At 53.8% G+C, this 18967-nt stretch overlaps 1 protein-coding gene across 3 annotated transcripts in view; it reads right to left on the reverse strand.

Moving 5' to 3' along the window:
• PIK3AP1 (phosphoinositide-3-kinase adaptor protein 1) overlaps window positions 1-18967 on the reverse strand; it is a 228723-nt gene that overhangs the window by 71424 nt on the left and 138332 nt on the right. For all 3 annotated transcript variants that reach the window (XM_030203478.1, XM_030203476.1, XM_030203475.1), the window contains exon 10: window positions 8897-9073. In XM_030203478.1, the coding sequence (XP_030059338.1) occupies window positions 8897-9073 (177 nt within the window). The remainder of the gene's footprint in view (window positions 1-8896; window positions 9074-18967) is intronic.

Genomic DNA, 18967 nt, shown 5'->3' on the forward strand with positions numbered 1-18967 from the left:
CATAGCATCATCAATATATAAACTATATAATACTTTCCCCCAAAATCTAACAACAGGTCTTCAGCAAACCTGGGAATTCGATCTGAAAATAAATTTAACGGATGAACATTGGCCTTCTTTTTGGATTAATACAATGAGACCACTCTTGTCTGCTTCCATAATGCAATCTAAGCTCGTGCTTTACCATCAAACATTGTGGTCTCCTTGCAAATTAGCCTCTGCTGGACTAACCAAGGGGTCCTTGTACTAGGCAGTGGGGAAAAAAAGCCCTGCGGTAGTGGCAGGGACCATATTTCCTGCATGCCAGGGCCCTTTTTACCGCAGTGGGTCAAAAGCCCCTAAAAAAAATGGCCATGTGGTAACATTACTCTTACCATATGGCCATGCGAAGGAAGCACTTACTACCACAAGAGCTCCTGCAGTAACCTGGAAGTAATCTACTGCCGGGTTAGTGCCACACTATAAAATAATTTTTTGTATAGCACACCGAAAATGGTGCACACTCGAGGCTGAACTACTGCTGGTGGCTGCATTGGGCTGGCGGTAGTTCTGGGTTAGCGTGCGGTAAGCCTGCGTTGGGCTTATTGATGCATTATAAAAGGGCCGCCAAGGATGATACTATTGAAGCTAACTCCTCTACTGGAACATTGTTACATATGATGTACGAATGCCACGTTACTACATTTTTCTGGTCTGATGTATGGTTTATTATGAAGAAGATATTTAAATTATCCCCTGAAATCTCCTCTTCCATAGTCATGCTTAAATGTTCTTCGCCTGATGTTAATCATCCAGATTCACATAAAAGAGTATTTGACATTCTTCTTACTATTGGACAGAAACATATACTATCCAACTTGAATGTTTAAATATTCATTTTTGGTAGCATTTGGTTCTTCAGCATCACAAATTTGAAACATCTATTGCTTTACAACTAGGTTCATCCAGGAATAAGTGGTCAATATGCAGGCTAATTTTCGAAAGAGAAGAATAACCATCTTTCGACAGAAATCGGAAGATGAGTGTCCTTTTCACAGGGTCGCCCAAATCGGTATAATCGAAAGCCGATTTTGGGCGTCCCCATCTGCTTTCCGTCGCAGGGACGACCAAAGTTCACGGGGGTGTGTTGGAGGCATACCACAAAGATCATCCAATGTGAACATACATAACTCCTCCACATATACTCAGAACTGACTTACAATATCTGCTTGATATACTATTATCATGTTTTATCATTATCATGTTGTCCAAGATCCTATTTCCTAATATACTTCCACTATTCATGATGTATTGTAAGCCACATTGAGCCTGCAAAGAGGTGGGAAAATGTGGGATACAAATGCAATAAATAATAATAATAATGGACGTCCTCGACCCATAATGGAAAAAAAAAGGGTGTCTCTGACGAGCACTTGGACGACTTTACCTGGTCCTGTTTTTTTTTACGACCAAGGCACAAAAAGGTGCCTGAACTGACCAGATGACCACCGGAGAGAATCGGGGATGACCTCCCCTTACTCCCCCAGTGGTCACTAACCCCCTCCCACCCTAAAAAAACATCTTTAAAAATATTTTTTCCAGCCTCAAATGTCATACTCAGGTCCATCACAGCAGTATGCAGGTCCCTGGAGCAGTTTTAGTGGGTGCAGTGCACTTCAGGCAGGCGGACCCAGGCCCATCCCTCCCTACCTGTTACACTTGTGGTGGTAAATGTGAGTCCTCCAAAACACACCAGAAACCCACTGTACCCACATCTAGGTGCCCCCCCTTCACCTGTAAGGGCTATGGTAGTGGTGTACAGTTGTGGCTAGTGGGTTTTGGGGGGGGAAATTGGGGGGCTCAGCACACAAGGTAAGGGAGCTATGTACCTGGGAGCAATTTATGAAGTTCACTGCAGTGCCCCCTAGGGTGCCCGGTTGGTGTCCTGGTGTCCCGTTCCGGGCCCTTACCTGGCGGTCTGCGGGCCGGAGCGAGAGGCTGGGGCGCCCGTGGGATGCGGGGCGGCGGGGGAAGGCTGCCACGGGGATCGCCGCGACTGCAGGCTGCTCCGAGGCCGGCGATCCAGAAGAGCAAGCGCCGGCCTCGGAGAAGGAGATCCGCCAGCCAAGATGGCGGCGCCGGCGTCGTTGTCCTCCTCGCTACAGCGGGACCAGCGAGGAGGCTCCGCCCACTTGCGCCGGATTGGCGCATCCGCGTAGGAACTCCGCCCATCGGACGGGAGGACCAATCCGGGCCCCCGCTGCCGGCCTGGGCGAAGAGGATTGGTTCCAGCGGTTCCCCAGCCAGGACGAGCGGGGGATTTAAACGGGAACACGGAAGGGGTCCAGTGCTTCCGTTTTGTTGTTTGAAGCCACATTCCAAGCCTGTGCTTGTTCCTCGTGCCAGCTAGCCGTCCTGCTAGCTATTTCCAGTAAAGACTGTGTTTGTTCCTCGTGCCAGCTAGCCGTCCTGCTAGCTATTTCCAGTAAAGACTGTGTTTGTTCCTCGTGCCAGCTAGCCGTCCTGCTAGCTATTTCCAGTGATGACTGTGTTTGTTCCTCGTGCCAGCTAGCCGTCCTGCTAGCTATTTCCAGTGAAGACTGTGTTTGGTCCTCGTGTCAACTAGCCGTCCTGCTGGCTATTTCCAGTGATGACTGTGTTTGTTCCTCGTGCCAGCTAGCCATCCTGCTGGCTATTGCCAATAAAGACTGTGTCCGTTCCCCGTGCTCAGCTAGCCGCCCGGCTAAGCCACGCTCACCAAGGACTCTGTACCCACATCCAGCCAGGCCAGCCGTCACCCCCGCGGTTCCAGCAGTCCTGCTGGCCGCCCGCAGCTGAGGGCTCAACCCTCGGTGAACGGCGGTCGCCGCGGGTGAAGATTCGGGGTGCTCGGTGATTTCCTGGCCCTAGTGGGGCTCGGGAAGACTCGAGAGCTCACCAATACCGGAGTGACATCAGAGCCGTGACAGAAAACGGAAGCCATGAGCTCGCCGACGCAACCTGATCTACGGGACCTGGCCAAGGTTCTCCAGCAGCAACAGGAACAGCTCAATGCCCTGTCTGGGGCGCTCCAGAATGTATGTTCTCAGCTTTCCACGCTTCAGGTACAGAACCAGGCCGCTGCGGTCCAAGGGGTCGCAGCGGCTCCCCGTATGGGAGGGTTCCGCGTGGGACCTCGGTTCCCTGAACCAGCACGATACGATGGGACCCCGGGAGGTTGTCGGGGGTTCCTTAACCAGAGTAACCTGGCCTTCCGGATGCAACCGGAGGCCTTTGCTTCGGACCAAAGTAAGGTGGGCTACATTATGGGCCTTTGTGAAGGGAAAGCCCAGGACTGGGTGGCCCCCCTGAACGAACAACATGACCCCATTTTGGATGATTATAGCGAATTTCAGCGCCGGTTCCGGATGGTGTTCGACCTTCCGGGAAGACCTTCCTCCGTGGCATCGGAACTGCTCCGGATTCATCAGGGAGAAGGTACGGTGGCCGATTATGCCATCCGGTTCCGTACCTTAGCCACGGAGCTGCGTTGGAATCCGGAGTCCTTGATGGCCATTTTTATGGAGGGATTACAAGAACGAATCAAGGATGAATTGGCGGGACGGGAGATTCCCGGACAATTGGATGCCCTCATATCACTCTGTATACGGGTGGACACCCGATTCCAGGAGCGAGCCAGAGCCCGGGCGGAGCGGCAGAAGTGGGCACGAGGGACCTCCCGGACGAGCAAAGGGCCGTCCTCTCGCCAGGGGAACCGGGACACTACGGAGCCCGGGGAGGAGCCGATGGTGATGGGCCGGCAACGGTTGACTCCCGCCGAAAGACAGCAACGACAGTCAAACGGACTGTGCTTCTATTGTGGGAAGGCTGGGCATTTCCTCCGGACTTGTTCCATCTGGCCGGGAAATGCGCTCCCCAAGGCACCCTGAGGGGAGGGTTCTTGGGGCACTCCGCTCCCCTACCAGACACCCTGATCATCCTACCGGTGACCTTACGGTGGCAGGAGGCCACGGTTCAGACCCGAGCCCTGGTGGACTCGGGGTCAGGGGGCAATTTTATTGGGCTCGAACTGCTGCAGCAAATGGGCTGGCCCACGCTCCCCCGGAGGCCGATGCTGCGGATAACCTCCATCCAAGGAACTACCCTTCCCCAGCCGGTCACTGAGATTACTCCAATGTTGGGACTGCAAGTGGGGGAGAACCATCGGGAGGAAGCCGAATTCTTAGTATTATCCCGGACCATCCACCCTGTGGTTCTGGGACTGCCATGGTTACGATACCACAACCCGGTTATCGACTGGGCCGGGGGAAGAATTCAAGCGTGGGGTAATTCCTGTCAAGAGACCTGTTGTAAGGGTCGGGCTGGCAGCTGTCCGGCCTTAAATACGTTGCCCGAGGAAGGACCGGGTGAACTGGGCTCCTTGCCTATGGATTATAGAGACTTTGCAGATGTGTTTAATCCCAAGGAGGCGGAGGTACTACCGCCGCATAGGTCTTTTGACTGTGCTATCAATTTGAAGACGGATACGGTACCCCCACGGGGCCGACTGTACAAACTGTCCCGAGGAGAGTTCCAGGCAATGCGAGAATACATCCATGAGAACCTACGGAAAGGGTTCATTCAGCCGTCTACTACATCCCCAGCCGGGGCAGGGTTCTTTTTCGTTACCAAGAAGGATGGGTCGCTGAGACCTTGCATTGACTATCGGGGATTAAATGCCATCACCGTGAAGGATCGGTTCCCGCTGCCGCTCATTCCCGAGCTCTTGGACAGACTGCAAGGAGCTCAGATCTTCACGAAGTTAGATTTGCGGGGGGCCTACAATCTAGTACGAATCCGGTCCGGGGACGAATGGAAAACGGCTTTCAACACCCACGAGGGACATTTTGAATATCGGGTGATGCCGTTCGGTCTCTGCAATGCCCCTGCGGTGTTTCAACGCCTTATCAATTGTGTACTAGAGGATTTGCTAAATTCCACGGTGATTGTATATCTGGACGACATCCTAGTTTACTCTAAGGACCCCCTGGAGCATCCGGGCCATGTTCGTGCAGTGCTGCACCGCCTACGTCAAGCCCATCTATTTGCTAAGCTGAGTAAGTGCGCTTTCCATCAGCGATCCTTACCCTTTTTAGGGCATATCCTGCTTCCAGGGGGGTTACAGATGGAGCCAGACAAGCTCCAAGCCATTCGAGAGTGGCCTCAACCGAAGGGCCTGAAGGCCTTACAACGATTCCTGGGCTTCGCCAATTACTATCGCCAATTTATTCCCCAGTACTCCCGGTTGACAACCCCGTTGACGGCGCTCACCCACAAGAACGCGAGGGTCAGGGATTGGCCGCCAGAGGCGCAAGCGGCTTTTCATCTGGTAAAAGAGGCTTTTGAGTCCTCGTCCATTCTGTTGACCCCCGACCCTGAGAAACCTTTCATTGTAGAGGTGGACGCGTCCGCCCTAGGGGCCGGGGCGGTCATTTCTCAAATCAACCCCGAAGGCCGGCGCCAACCGTGCTCCTTCTTTTCACGTAAATTCTCCCCAGCCGAGCGGAATTATACGGTAGGGGATAGAGAACTCTTGGCTTTGAAACTAGCACTGCAGGAGTGGAGACACTTGCTGGAAGGAGCGGAACACCGGTTCACGGTCATCACTGATCATAAGAACCTCCTATACCTCCAAGAGGCTCAGCGGTTGAATCCCCGACAGGCTCGGTGGTCATTATTCTTTGCCAGGTTTCATTTTCAATTAGTGTTCCGGGCGGCCTCCCAGAATACCCCGGCCGATGCGCTCTCCCGGGCCTTCGAGGTACCAGAAGAGACTAAGGAGACTCATCCGATGTTAGACCCCGCTTGTCTCAGTGCGGCCACAGGGGAGGTTGCACCGATCCAGAAATTCGTGGCGGCCGCCGATCGGAAAGAGGTTCTGCAATGGGGGCACTCGTCTAGATGGGCCGGGCACTTCGGGTACCAAAAGACACTCCGATTCATCACACGACATTATCGATGGCCACAGATGAGACGAGACATCCTCCAGTTTGTTACCTCGTGCCCGGTATGTGCCCGAACCAAGCCAGTAGGAGGACCCCCCATGGGAGACCTACAGCCACTGCCCGTGCCGACCAGTCCCTGGTCGGAGATATCCATGGACTTTATCACTGACTTACCTCGCTCCCAGGGTCATACCGTGATCTGGGTTGTGATAGATCGGTTCTCTAAAATGGCTCACTTTGTTCCATTCGCGAACCTCCCGTCGGCCGCCTCTCTAGCTCAAGCCTTCATTCACCACATTTTTCGACTACATGGACTACCCACTCGGATCATCAGTGACCGAGGACCCCAATTTACCTCCCGCTTCTGGAGAACTTTGTGCACGGCCTTGGGGGTGGAGAACCATTTTTCATCCGCTTACCATCCTCAAACCAACGGCATGGTTGAGAGGATTAATCAAACCTTGAAAGGATTCTTACGAGCTTTTGTCAACCAACGACAAGATAACTGGGTTTCTCTACTTCCCTGGGCCGAGTTCGCCTATAACCAAAGTGACCACTCGTCCTCAGGGCAGTCCCCGTTCTTCCTGGTATATGGACGACATCCTCGGCTTCCAGGGCCGTTCCCGGCTACCGCCATAACCCCGGCGGGGGACCAAGTCATGGCCGACCTACAAAAGGTCTGGAAGATGGCTAGGGAACAATTACAGAAGACCGCGACCAAGGACAAGATCTTTGCTGACCGCCATCGGCGGCCCGCTCCCGTGCTCCAACCAGGACAGAAGGTATGGTTAAGCACGAAACATCTGAGATTCCGAGGTTCTTCCCGAAGATTGGGACCTCGATATGCGGGACCATATGCAATCCAAGAACGAATTGGGCCAGTAACGTATCGGTTGCGGTTACCAGGCACCCTACGAGTGCATAACGCCTTCCATATCTCGTTATTGAAGCGGTTCCGGGGGTCCGGGTGGCACCCGCCCCCGGCCCAAGAAGAAGATCTCCAGGTGGCCCCGGACCCGGAGTACGAGGTAGGAGAAATTCTCGACTCAAAGTGGCGGCGGGGAAGACTGCATTATTTGTTATCATGGAAATCTTTTGGCCCCGAAGACAATTCCTGGGAACCCGTGGCTAATGTTCATGCCCCAGAATTGGTCAAAGCCTTCCACGCCCGATATCCGTCCAAACCCGGGCCCCGGGAGAAGGGGTCATCCGGGGAAGATACTGTCCCGTTCCGGGCCCTTACCTGGCGGTCCGCGGGCCGGAGCGAGAGGCTGGGGCGCCCGTGGGATGCGGGGCGGCGGGGGAAGGCTGCCACGGGGATCGCCGCGACTGCAGGCTGCTCCGAGGCCGGCGATCCAGAAGAGCAAGCGCCGGCCTCGGAGAAGGAGATCCGCCAGCCAAGATGGCGGCGCCGGCGTCGTCGTCCTCCTCGCTACAGCGGGACCAGCGAGGAGGCTCCGCCCACTTGCGCCGGATTGGCGCATCCGCGTAGGAACTCCGCCCATCGGACGGGAGGACCAATCCGGGCCCCCGCTGCCGGCCTGGGCGAAGAGGATTGGTTCCAGCGGTTCCCCAGCCAGGACGAGCGGGGGATTTAAAAGGGAACACGGAAGGGGTCCAGTGCTTCCGTTTTGTTGTTTGAAGCCACATTCCAAGCCTGTGCTTGTTCCTCGTGCCAGCTAGCCGTCCTGCTAGCTATTTCCAGTAAAGACTGTGTTTGTTCCTCGTGCCAGCTAGCCGTCCTGCTAGCTATTTCCAGTGATGACTGTGTTTGTTCCTCGTGCCAGCTAGCCGTCCTGCTAGCTATTTCCAGTGAAGACTGTGTTTGGTCCTCGTGTCAACTAGCCGTCCTGCTGGCTATTTCCAGTGATGACTGTGTTTGTTCCTCGTGCCAGCTAGCCATCCTGCTGGCTATTGCCAATAAAGACTGTGTCCGTTCCCCGTGCTCAGCTAGCCGCCCGGCTAAGCCACGCTCACCAAGGACTCTGTACCCACATCCAGCCAGGCCAGCCGTCACCCCGCGGTTCCAGCAGTCCTGCTGGCCGCCCGCAGCTGAGGGCTCAACCCTCGGTGAACGGCGGTCGCCGCTGGTGAAGAATCGGGGTGCTCGGTGATTTCCTGGCCCTAGTGGGGCTCGGGAAGACTCGAGAGCTCACCAATACCGGAGTGACATCAGAGCCGCGACACCTGGCATGTGAAGGGGACCAGTACACTACGAATGCTGGCTCCTCCCATGACCAAAGGGCTTGCATTTGGTTGTTTCTGAGATGGGCGTCCTTGGTTTCCATTATCGCCGAAAATCAGAAATGACCAAGTCTAGGGACGACCATCTCTAAGGACAACCCCGACTGTATTATCGAAATGAAAGATGGACGTCCATCTTTTGATAATACGGGTTTCCCCGCCTCTCCACCGGGATGTTTTGCAAGGACGTCCTCAGCAAAACATGGGTGTCCCTTTCGATTATGCCCCTCATGGTCTCTCTTAAAAGCATATCATAACAATGCTGATCTATAAAGTTTTTGTATTGACTTGGTCATCTTATCTCTATAGACACCTGTGATGATGTAAAACATTCTTATTTCTCTTGTCACTGTTTGACATGCCATTTACATTGTTATATTGTTCAATTATTGCATTACTATACCTTTATGTATTTTTCATATTGAAATCGTATAATAAAATTTCAAGGAAAATAATGAATATTTTTACTGCTGTAATTGTCTGTTGCCTTTTAAACTTATTCTTGCTCTACACTGCCTTGGGTGATTTTTGTTTTTCAAAAAGGCAGTAAATAAAGTTTAACAAATAAAAACAATTAGTGTATCGCATTGTGTGTCAATAGCTCTGTGCAGGAAGCTTTCTTATTCAATATGTGGTTCTGAACACTACTGTAATTTTATGATGCTTCTCCCAATCTGTGGCATGCTTACCTTTGCAAATGAATGGTTCCTTCTCACTGGTATCAGGAGCCAGCTCTGGCCTGGGGGTAGGTGCTGGGGGTCTCCCTGTACCTGGGAGGAAGTTACCTTCTTGTACAACATCATATAAACCGTCATCCTCGCACATTTTGTAAGGGTCCTCTTCAGCAGGAGCATCTTTGCCAATGCCTAAACAAGATAACATGAGTTTTCTGTCAAATACACCATGATCCTAAGTTCTGACTGCTCATCACAGACAGGAAATATTGCAGAACCTTTACACAAATCGCCACCTTCTGCCTATGTATAGCTAGTCACACATACTATTAGCCATAGGCGGTCGGTGGCCCAACTGTTTGGGGAGGCTAAAGGGGGCAGGGTTTACATCCATAATCGTCTGACAACACAGAAAAAAAAAAGTAAAAATAAAATAATCACAATGAATACCTTTTATTAAATTTAGATATTAGATATATATCATATGTCAAAGAATAAAGTGGTTGCTCAAAGCATATACTAGCCACAATCGCTCAACTGCAAAACACTATGCACAACTGTGCAAGAACACACTCATAACCTTACTGTGCCATAAATATTACACTGGGCAGACCTAATACACCAATATACCACCATACGGAAAATGCAGACCGTCAACAATATGAAACAAGGGATCATAATACCACAATTCTCATATAAAGCCACAAAACACCCTTTTAGGGTGGATAGTGTTCACAATGAGCTCCTTTTATTAACGACCATATATAGATCCTTCAAGAGGTAGTGTGTCATGATTTAGGCTCTACACCCTTTCTGATGTTTTGGTGCCACCTCAGTAAGGCTCATAAACCTTACCAAACCATAACAGCACTAATTCGAAGGACAGGACGAGCTACAACCATATGCGTGGAAAGGCAGCACTATAATTACACCTGGCTCTAAAACACCAGTACACAACCTAGTGAAACAAAAAAACCAAAAAACCAATAAGGGCTGCAAATACTACAGGCTAGCAGAATACTGCATCTTGATCACACATGAAAAACACATGACACAACAGATATGAAGGCAAAATACGGTCGGCGCACGGCACACCCCCCCCCAGCGGCGTGCACCCAGGGGGGGTTCTTTCGCTGGGGTGGGGTGTCCCTTTGCCGGGGGGGGGGGGGGTTGCACTGCATTGGGGGGGGGTGCTGCACCCAGGGGGGCGGGGCGTGGCGCATCGGCGATCCGACCCGGGTGTCAGCGCCCCTCGGAACGCCACTGCTTATCTGTGAAGTTTGAATGGAAGACTCATGATTAATATTGTGTTGAGATTAAAAAGGCAAAGCAGAGAATTGTTCTCCTTAGTCTACAGAGTAGTTAAGGGAGCATCTTCAGTTCCCCAATCTTCTTCTGAGTTTGCAGAATATTTTCAGAATAAGGATTGAGGCCACTATTGATAATTAGTGGCATATATATGGGTAGGTTGTAAATGGATGAGTAGCCCAATGGTTAGAATAGTGGACGGAGAACCAGAGGGCCCAATTCAAATCCTACTGTCCTTGTGATCATGGGCAAGTCATTTAACTATTTATTGCCTCAGGTACAAGGGGAAAGGGAGTGGGACTTGATATACTGTCTTTCTGTGGTTTTTGTAACTACATTCAAAGTGGTTTATGTGGAGGGGCATAATCGAACGCGAACGCCCATCTCCATGGGCGCCTATTTCCGTGAATGGGACAAACTGTATTTTCAAAAAAAAGATGGGCGCCCATCTTTTTTCCAATACTAAGGGTTGTGCGGGGCAAATACCTAGCAGTTGGCCGTTTTTTCAGCTGGGCTCTATTGGTTTTCAGCGATAATGGAATCTGAAGGCGCCCATCTCAAAAACGAACAAATCCAAGGCATTGGGTCGTGGGAGGGGCCAGGATTCATAGTGCACTGGTCCCCCTCACATGCCAGGACACCAACTGGGCACCCTAGGGGGCACTTTTACAAATTAAAAAAAAGAACAGTAAAAGAGCTTCCCAGGTGCATAGCACCCTTCCCTTGTGTGCTGAGCCCCCCAAATCCCCCCCCAAAACCCACTGCCCACAAGTCTACACCATTACCATAACTAAGGGGTGAAGGGGGGCACCTACATGTGGGTACAGTGGGTTTTGGAGGGCTCAGCATTAACCAGCACAAGTGTAACAGGTAGGGGGAGATGGGCCTGTGTCCGCCTGCCTGAAGTCCACTGCACCCACTAACAACTGCTCCAGGGACCTGCATACTGCTGTCAGAAAGCTGGGTATGACATTTGAGGCTGGCATACAGGTTGGAAATAAAAAGTTTTAAAAGTTGTTTTTTTTTTGGTGGGAGGGGGTTAGTGACCACTGGGGGAGTCAGGGGAGGTCATCTGGTCATTTAGGGCACTTTTTTGGGACTTGTTTGTGAAAAAAAGGGTCCAAAATAGTGCCCTAAATTCTCGCTAAAAACGGCAATTTTTTTCCATTATCGGCGAAAGCCGCCCATTTCTGTTCGGCCGATAACCACGCCCCAGTCCCACCTTCACCATGCCTCCGACACGCCCCTGTCAACTTTGCCCGTTTCCGCAACGGAGTGCAGTTGAAGACGCCCAAAATCGGCTTTTGATTATACTGATTTGGCCGCCCACGGAAGAAAGACGCCCATCTCCTGATTTGGGTCGAAATATGGGCGTCTTTCTCTTTCAAAAATAAGGCGGATAGTATCTACAGGTACTTATTTGTTTGTGGGGCAATGGAGGATTAAGTGACTTGCCCAGAGTCACAAGGAGCTGCAGTGGGAATCAAACCTAAATTCCCAGGATCAAAGTCCGCTGCACTAACCACTAGGTTACAGGGCAATTCTATAACTGGGCTATTTTATAAGATGGCGGGTAAGTGCCATAGGATGCAACTGCCAAGGAGACGTGAGCATGAGAAGGGCAGGTGTGTCTTCAACAAATGCGCACAAATTATAGAATATTATGAATTATGTGCTTTGGATGGTGCACTTAGGGATGCCCATTTATGCCTGCCATCAACCTGACTTAGGTGTATCACAGTGGCGTAGCTACGTGGGGCCACAGGGGCCTGGGCCCCCGTAGATTTGGCCCTGGACCCCCCTGCCGACGATCCTCTTGACCCCCCTCCCACCGCCAACCCTCCCCCACTGCCACCGTCGCCGTGGGCTACCTTTGCTGGTGGGGGACGTCAGACTCAGAAACAGAACGAAGCCTTGCGCCAGAAGAACAGGACCTCGGCTGGCGGGGGTTGGGGTCCCCTGCCAGCAAAGGTAGGCGACGACGGCAGTGCGGGAGGGTTGGCGGCGGGAAGGGGGGTCAAGAGGGTCATCGGGGGGGGTCAAAGTTGTTGCTGGTGGCGGCAGTGGGGGGGGGGGGGGGGCGGCGATGCCGGGGGGAGCTAAAATGTGCCCCCTCACCTCGGGCTCTGGATCCCCCTCCCGCCGAAGTCTGGCTAAGCCCCTGGTGTATCAATTTGGGTTATGCTAGTATTCCGTAATGGCATCTTGGCACACAGATGCCATTATAGAGTTGGCACTCAGCACGCTGCATTGGCGCGCCTGACTGGAGGCACCAAGTTATAGAATTGCCCCCTTAGACTTTAAGCCCTCTAGGGACTGGAAAATACCCATTGTAGCCTAATGCAACCAAAAAAGTGCCAACACTTAAATGTGTAGATTATGGAATAGAACTTATACATGTAAATTGCTGCGTTTTCTCTGTTCAGATTTTCAATGTGTATATTTGTAAAACTCCTACTACATGTGGAGACAAATACACAGTCACTCTTGCACATATTGTAGAAAAGGCTCTAGAATAGTGGCAGATTCTCTTTAAAAATAATACTAGAAGTGTATATGTCCTGACCTGGATGTACCAATTAAAAAAAATGTATTTGTCAATTCAGCAGGTGTACAACATTCACTTCGTAACTTGCAGACATATGAAAAGGGTAATGAACAACAAACAAATATGAAAATATGGTAACACACTATATAATTAGTTGCTACAATCATTAACACAATGATATCACTAAAAATAAAACACAATTGGCAATATATGGTGCCATTGGTGGGACTCTTATCCGGGAGGGGGGGGGGGGGGGGGGGGGGGCGATCAATGCAAATTCACACCCCACTGCTATTTTCCAGTTACCCAAACAACAAACATAGTAACATAGTAAACGACGGCAGATAAAGACCTGTACGGTCCATCCAGTCTGCTGAGGTGGAAGGAGGTGTTTCAGAGAGCTCTGCAGACTTCCAGTGGGAGGAGAGTGAGGCCTAACTCCCTCCCCAAGGATGTGGAGGGCCTCTGGGGAGCGTTCCCCAGGACAGGCCCAGGCCATGGGGCCTCTTGGGCTCAGGGACCAGAGGGTCAGGAAAAGCGGTCTCCTCCCTTGCAGTGCCGCAGGGAGGAGGGAAAGGAGCCCTGTGGATAGAAGAGGGCCAGACTCCAAGGGAGGAAGCCGGACTGGTACCCCCCTCACGGCCGCACGACGTCCAGCAGGTGAGGGGGGGAGAGAGCTGGCGGAGACCCTAGAGAAGAGCTGGTCTGAGAAGGAAAGAGTGGTAATGGAGATCTGTCAAGAGGCCCTGCCGGAGGTGGAGGAGGAAGGCAGTGAGGATAGTGACGATCTAGAGGAGGAAGAGCTTGTGGACTACTGCCAGGATCCAGAGGACCCGGCCAGTGGCATAATTAAAATGGTGAAGAGAATTAAAAGTACGGAGAAGGAGGTGGTGGACCTGGGGAAGCGAGTCAAAATGGCAAAAGCCCTGAGCAGGCTGGCCCCAGCAGAGCATCGCAAGACCTATATGAAAGAGGAAACCAGGCTGCTTAGGCTTCTCCAGAGAAAAGAACAGCTGCTGAGGGCCCTGAGGAAAGGCCCTGGAAATCCTCTGAGAGAACTCTATATCAACAGAGACAGGATGGCCTCGGGGGGACAGGCCCCGTCAGCCTCGGTACAGTGGAAGCAACAAACAGAGCAGGAAGGCATCAGCCCAGTCTTTGGACCCCAGAACATTGAAGCATCAGGGGAGCTGCCAGGAACTAGCACCCAAAATACATTGAAATTCATGCAATGCCTTGCTAGTCAGTCTGGGCCAATGCAGGCAGCTTCTGGAGTAAGCAGGACTGAAGGTGGGGCTGTGGAAGCCTCATTGAGAGCACCTGAGTGTGGGAGAACAGAACAGGAAAAAAACTTTAACACTAAGACTTTTCACATTGTTGAAACTGAGGCTGCAATTTCAGGAGAGAAACCTTTTTCCACAGAAGTGGTGGTGGAAGTTGAAACAGAGAACTTACCTGGAGAAGAGGAGGTTGTCCTGTTCCCATTGCCTGTAGTAGGAGCAGACGGCAAGGAAAAAATGCCTGGGAGGCCTCACCCACAAAGCTCTGAGGAGCAGGATGTTCCAGCCAATCAGCCTGCAGCAGGGCTAAGGACTGAAAGTGGAGATGTTCCAGCAGGGAGCTGCCTCTTAAAGGAGAATGCAGGAAGAAAGGCAGGTGAAGACAAGGAGTGGTTTTCCATAGAGAAAGCACAGGAGGCCACACAGTGTTCCCCACATAAAGGTTCAGAATGGCAAGGAACTGCACTGCCGGGTGGCGGGATGCCATGCCCGCCCAGCACATTGGAGCAGGAGGCGCCAGCCAATCGGGCTGGAGGAGCAGGGATGGCCGCAGAGGAGAATGCTACAGCGCAGGAGGATTCCCCATGTTTGGGAGAGCGAGTGGTGCTGGAGTGCGGGAAGCCACTCTTACTTTGCAAAACGGCAGAGCAGGAAGTCCCAACGAAGCAGGACGCCAGAGGGGAGACCAGTTCCCAGGAAAACAGCGGGCCCGCACAGGGAAAGCTGGAGCAGCACGTTGCAAGGAGGGACCCAGCACAGAGAGCAGGTTCCGGGGGGGAAGGAGGGGGGGAGGAGCGGGAGGTGTTTGCCTTGCAGTGTGCGCCAGAAGGAAACTTGACTGGTACCTTTGACTTTGCAGTTGGCCAGGCTGCAGGGGTGCGAGCCAGGGGGGAGTGTTCGGGCCGGGAGGGGAGGGTTGGCTCGGTGGGCGGGGGAGGGGGTCAGGGGCATTGGGAGGGGAACAAGTATTTAGGGGAACCTGCTCTCACTGTCTCTAGCGAACGTGTTGAAGGGGACAATGGCAGGTTTTTTGCTGCAGGGGAAATGGTACAGAAGGACACTGTGAAGGCAGGGGATGTGCAAAGTCTGCTGATAGAAGGGAGAGAAGGGAGGGAGGCTGAGAGGGGAGGCAAGAGAGAGAGGGGGGGGTACGGCGCAGCAGGAGCAGGGGGGTCTCAGTGCAGGAGATGGAGGAGGGGGACGGGGGGGGGGTGCTCCATCCTTTGCGGCGGTAGTAGGTGGGAGGGGCGGGCGCAGGGGGAATGGGGGGGCAGGAAGCATTGGGGAAGGATGGGGGGGAGGGTGGGGGGGCCAGGTTCCCAAAAGGAGGAATGTGATTCAGTTAAGGTGGGTGGGGGAGGGGGGGATGCCAAGTAGGGATGAGGCCCTGAAGTTGGTCCTGGGTTTAGGATTTCTCCCAGAGGACCTCTATGCCTGTATCCACCCGGTGAATATCCCAGAGTATGATGTTAGTTTTCTGACCCAGCGAGGCATGGAGGTCTTCTGGGAGAAATACGAGGGGGTAAGGGGGAAAGGGGATTGGAGAAACTTTAGGGCCGTACCGATCAGCAGACCTGACCTGGTGCAGGTAACCCTGCTGGTCCGAAATGAATCCATTTCAGGGGCGGACCTGGCCTTCTGGCTACAGCGGTACGCAGAATTGCGTACCCCCTTGTCCAAACTCCCTGACCCCAGTAGGGTGTGGGCGGGAGGATGGTGTGCGCAGGTTAGGCTGAAGCAGGCAGGACACGTGACCCAGCACATTCCCTCCGCGGCGTTCATTGGCAGGGATCGGATCCTCTGCTTTTACAAGGGGCAGCCGCGGCAATGTCACAAGTGCGGGTCATTCAGACATTTTAGTATGTCGTGCCCAGTACGGCAGTGTGGGAAGTGCGGGTCTAAGGAGCATCCTACGGAGTCTTGTGCATCTATCCGGTGTAATTTGTGTGGGGGTCTGGGGCATGCATTCAGAGCTTGCCCTTGGGCCTCCCATAACGGGGGAGAGGAGGACATGGGAGGGGGCGGTCCAGTTCAGAGGGAGAGGGGGGGAGTGAATGTAGGGCGAGATCAGGTTCCCGGGGTGGGGGGGAAAGGAGCTGCGGAGGGACAGGGAGTGGGAGGTGGGGAAGGGTTGGGGGAAGGGCGGAAGCGGCAGGACGGGGCAGATGAGGGTTGGACGCGGGTGTCAAAAAAACAACGGAAGGTGACGGGGGTACGGGAGGAAGGGGGAGGGGAGGCAGGAATGGGGATAGAAGTAGAGAACAGATTTAGGGGATTGGAAGATGAGGGAGGGGGTGACGAACTGGCAGGAGAGGAAGGAGAGGATGGGATGAGCCGGCAGGATGGGTTGGACAGCATGGCAGACGCTGGAAAGGGAACAGCGGGTAAAAGGAAGAAGAAGAAGAGGGAGAAGGTTTTGAGGGACGAAGAGGAGGAAATGGTAGTGGAGGAGGTCGGGGAGGTGGGGGGCAGATTGGGGGGGGCTGAAGGGAGGGTGGGGGAGAAAAGGAGGGTAGGACAGGAGGCAGGGATGAAGGCAAGAGAGGAGAGGGAGGATGGGCTGGAGGCAGGATTGATGGAGGGGGTCGAAAAAGGGACAGAAGGGGCGGGAGAGGAGGCAGGGGGGGGAGAGTCAGTGGACGACTCCCAAGGAGGGAGGGAGGTGGGCGAAGAAAAGAGGAAGAAGGGGAGGAAGAAAGTAAGGAATGGGGGGGGGCTTTTTGAGCTAGGGGTCCGGGACTGGGCGGACGAGGAAGGGGAGGGTGAAGGGGAAGGGATCCCTGGAGGTAGTATGGAGCAGAGGGAAGGTAGCCAGGAGGGCGGGGGGTATGGAACGGCACAATGATGGCTGGACTGCTGTTAACATTCGCCACACTTAATGTGGCTAGTGTCGCCTCCCAGAGGGCGAGATGCTTGGCGTTCGATGGCCTCTCTGCCGTGGCGGCGGACTGTTTTCTTCTGCAGGAGACCAGGCTGCGAACGCTGGAGGAGGTTCGGCGGGCAAAGCAGGCCTGGAGATGGGGGCCCTCTATTTGGGGTCTGGCAGGGGAACGGTATGGGGGGATAGGCATCCTCTTCAAAACATTTAAAGTAGAGATCCAGAGGGTTGTGGAGCTGGGAATTGGGAGGTGTCTGGTGTTAGATATGAGATTGCGGGGGGTGGCTTTGCGGGTGATTAACATCTACGGGCCGCAAAGCAAACGGGGAAGGGCAGCACTGTTTGGGAAAATTCGGCCGTACCTTTACACCTCACGGCAGCTAGTTTGGGGGGGGGATTTTAACACAGTCCTGAGGAAGGAGGATAGGGGGGGGAGGGCGGCGCAAGTAGGTTACGATGGGGTACGGCTAGCAGGGATCATGAAGGGAGCGGGATTGGTGGACGCGCACATAGAGTTTGGTGGTGGGACGCAGGGTTTCACTTTTGCCCGGGGCACTTGTAGAAGTAGAATCGACCGGTTTTTAGTTCGGGGAGGGGCGTGTGGGAAGGCACCAAGGGTGGTAGAGGTTGATTTCTCAGACCACAAGATGGTGCTGGTCGAGCTGGGGGGAGGGGGGATTCACGGATTGGGGAAAGGATTGTGGCGTTTAAATCAGAAATGGTTGAGGGAGGGGGTGTTGTACCAGGAGTATCTGGAGTTTCTGGCAGACCAGGTATCCATTCAGGGTGTCTTCCCTTCCCTAGGAGACTGGTGGGAAGTTTTGAAACACCGCACCAGGGGGTTCTTTCTCCGTCAGGCGAGGAGGCAGGGGAGGGAGGTCACCCGGCTAGGAACTGCTCTGAGGAAGCGAAGGGACAATTTGATTTCCAGGGGAGGGAAGAGGGAGGACATTGAGGCCTTGCAGCAGGAGGTGGAACGGGTACAATACAATCGGTACTCTTCCCTCGTCTATGAGCGGGACTTCGGGAAGCTGCTCAGCCCGAACCCTTATGACTGCTGTAAGGAAAGAAGGGAGAGGAGGGTGGTAGAGGGGTTAAGGGATGAGGGGGGGACGCTCCAGCAGTCTAGGGAAGGTATCTTGCAGGTGGTGGGGACCCACTTTGGGCGGGTCTTTTTCGACCAACAGTTGGGGGAGGAGGCCATGGCGAGGTACATTGAGGAAACCCCAGGGGTGGGTAAGGGGGGGGCCTCATCTTCGGGCCTTGCTGCGGCCGTGGACGCTGCGGGAGGTACAGGAGGCCATTGGGGCCTTGCGGCGCAGGACGGCGCCGGGGCCAGACGGACTCCCGGCAGAGTTCTACCAGCGGTTTAGGGATCAGTTGGCGCCAGTCTTGTTGGCAATCTGGGAGGCGGCACGAACAGGGGGATCCTTGCCTGAGTCGATGGGGGCATCAGCTTTGGTCCTCCTTAGCAAAGGCAAGGACCCCCAGGATGTGGCAAATTGGCGGCCGATTGCACTTCTGAACACCGACCGGAAGATCTTCGCTCACATGCTCCTTGCCCGCATGAGGAAGATCTCCGGGGAAGTGCTGGCAGCCCCGCAGGGGTGTGGGGTCCCGGGAAGGGGGGTGCTAGAGGCAGTGGCCTGGGTGAGGGAGGGTCTGGAACGTAGTCGGGTGGGAGAGGGCAGGCTGGTCGTGGCCTTGGACCAGGACAAGGCTTTCGACCGAGTGCAGTGGGGTTTTTTATGGAAGGTCCTAGACCACTATGGATTCCCGGGGGAATGGATCGCGCAACTTCAGTTATTGTATGCGGGGGCGCGATTCTTTCCCCTGGTGAATGGATGGAGGGGGGTGGAGGTGGGGATCTCGGCGGGGGTGCGGCAGGGGTGCCCGTTGAGCCCCCTGCTGTACGCTTTCGCCATTGATCCCCTGGTGAGGAGGCTGGAAGGGGGGGGGAGGACGGGCTCAGAGGAGTGGAGGTAGGCAAAGGGAATGTGTTGCGAGTCATCGCCTATGCGGACGATATCACCGTCTGGGTGGCGGATCGCAGGGAGGGGAGGAGGCTGCAG

Source organism: Microcaecilia unicolor, chromosome 5 (genome assembly GCF_901765095.1).
Source record: "Microcaecilia unicolor chromosome 5, aMicUni1.1, whole genome shotgun sequence".
In the NCBI taxonomy this organism is placed as follows: domain Eukaryota; kingdom Metazoa; phylum Chordata; class Amphibia; order Gymnophiona; family Siphonopidae; genus Microcaecilia; species Microcaecilia unicolor.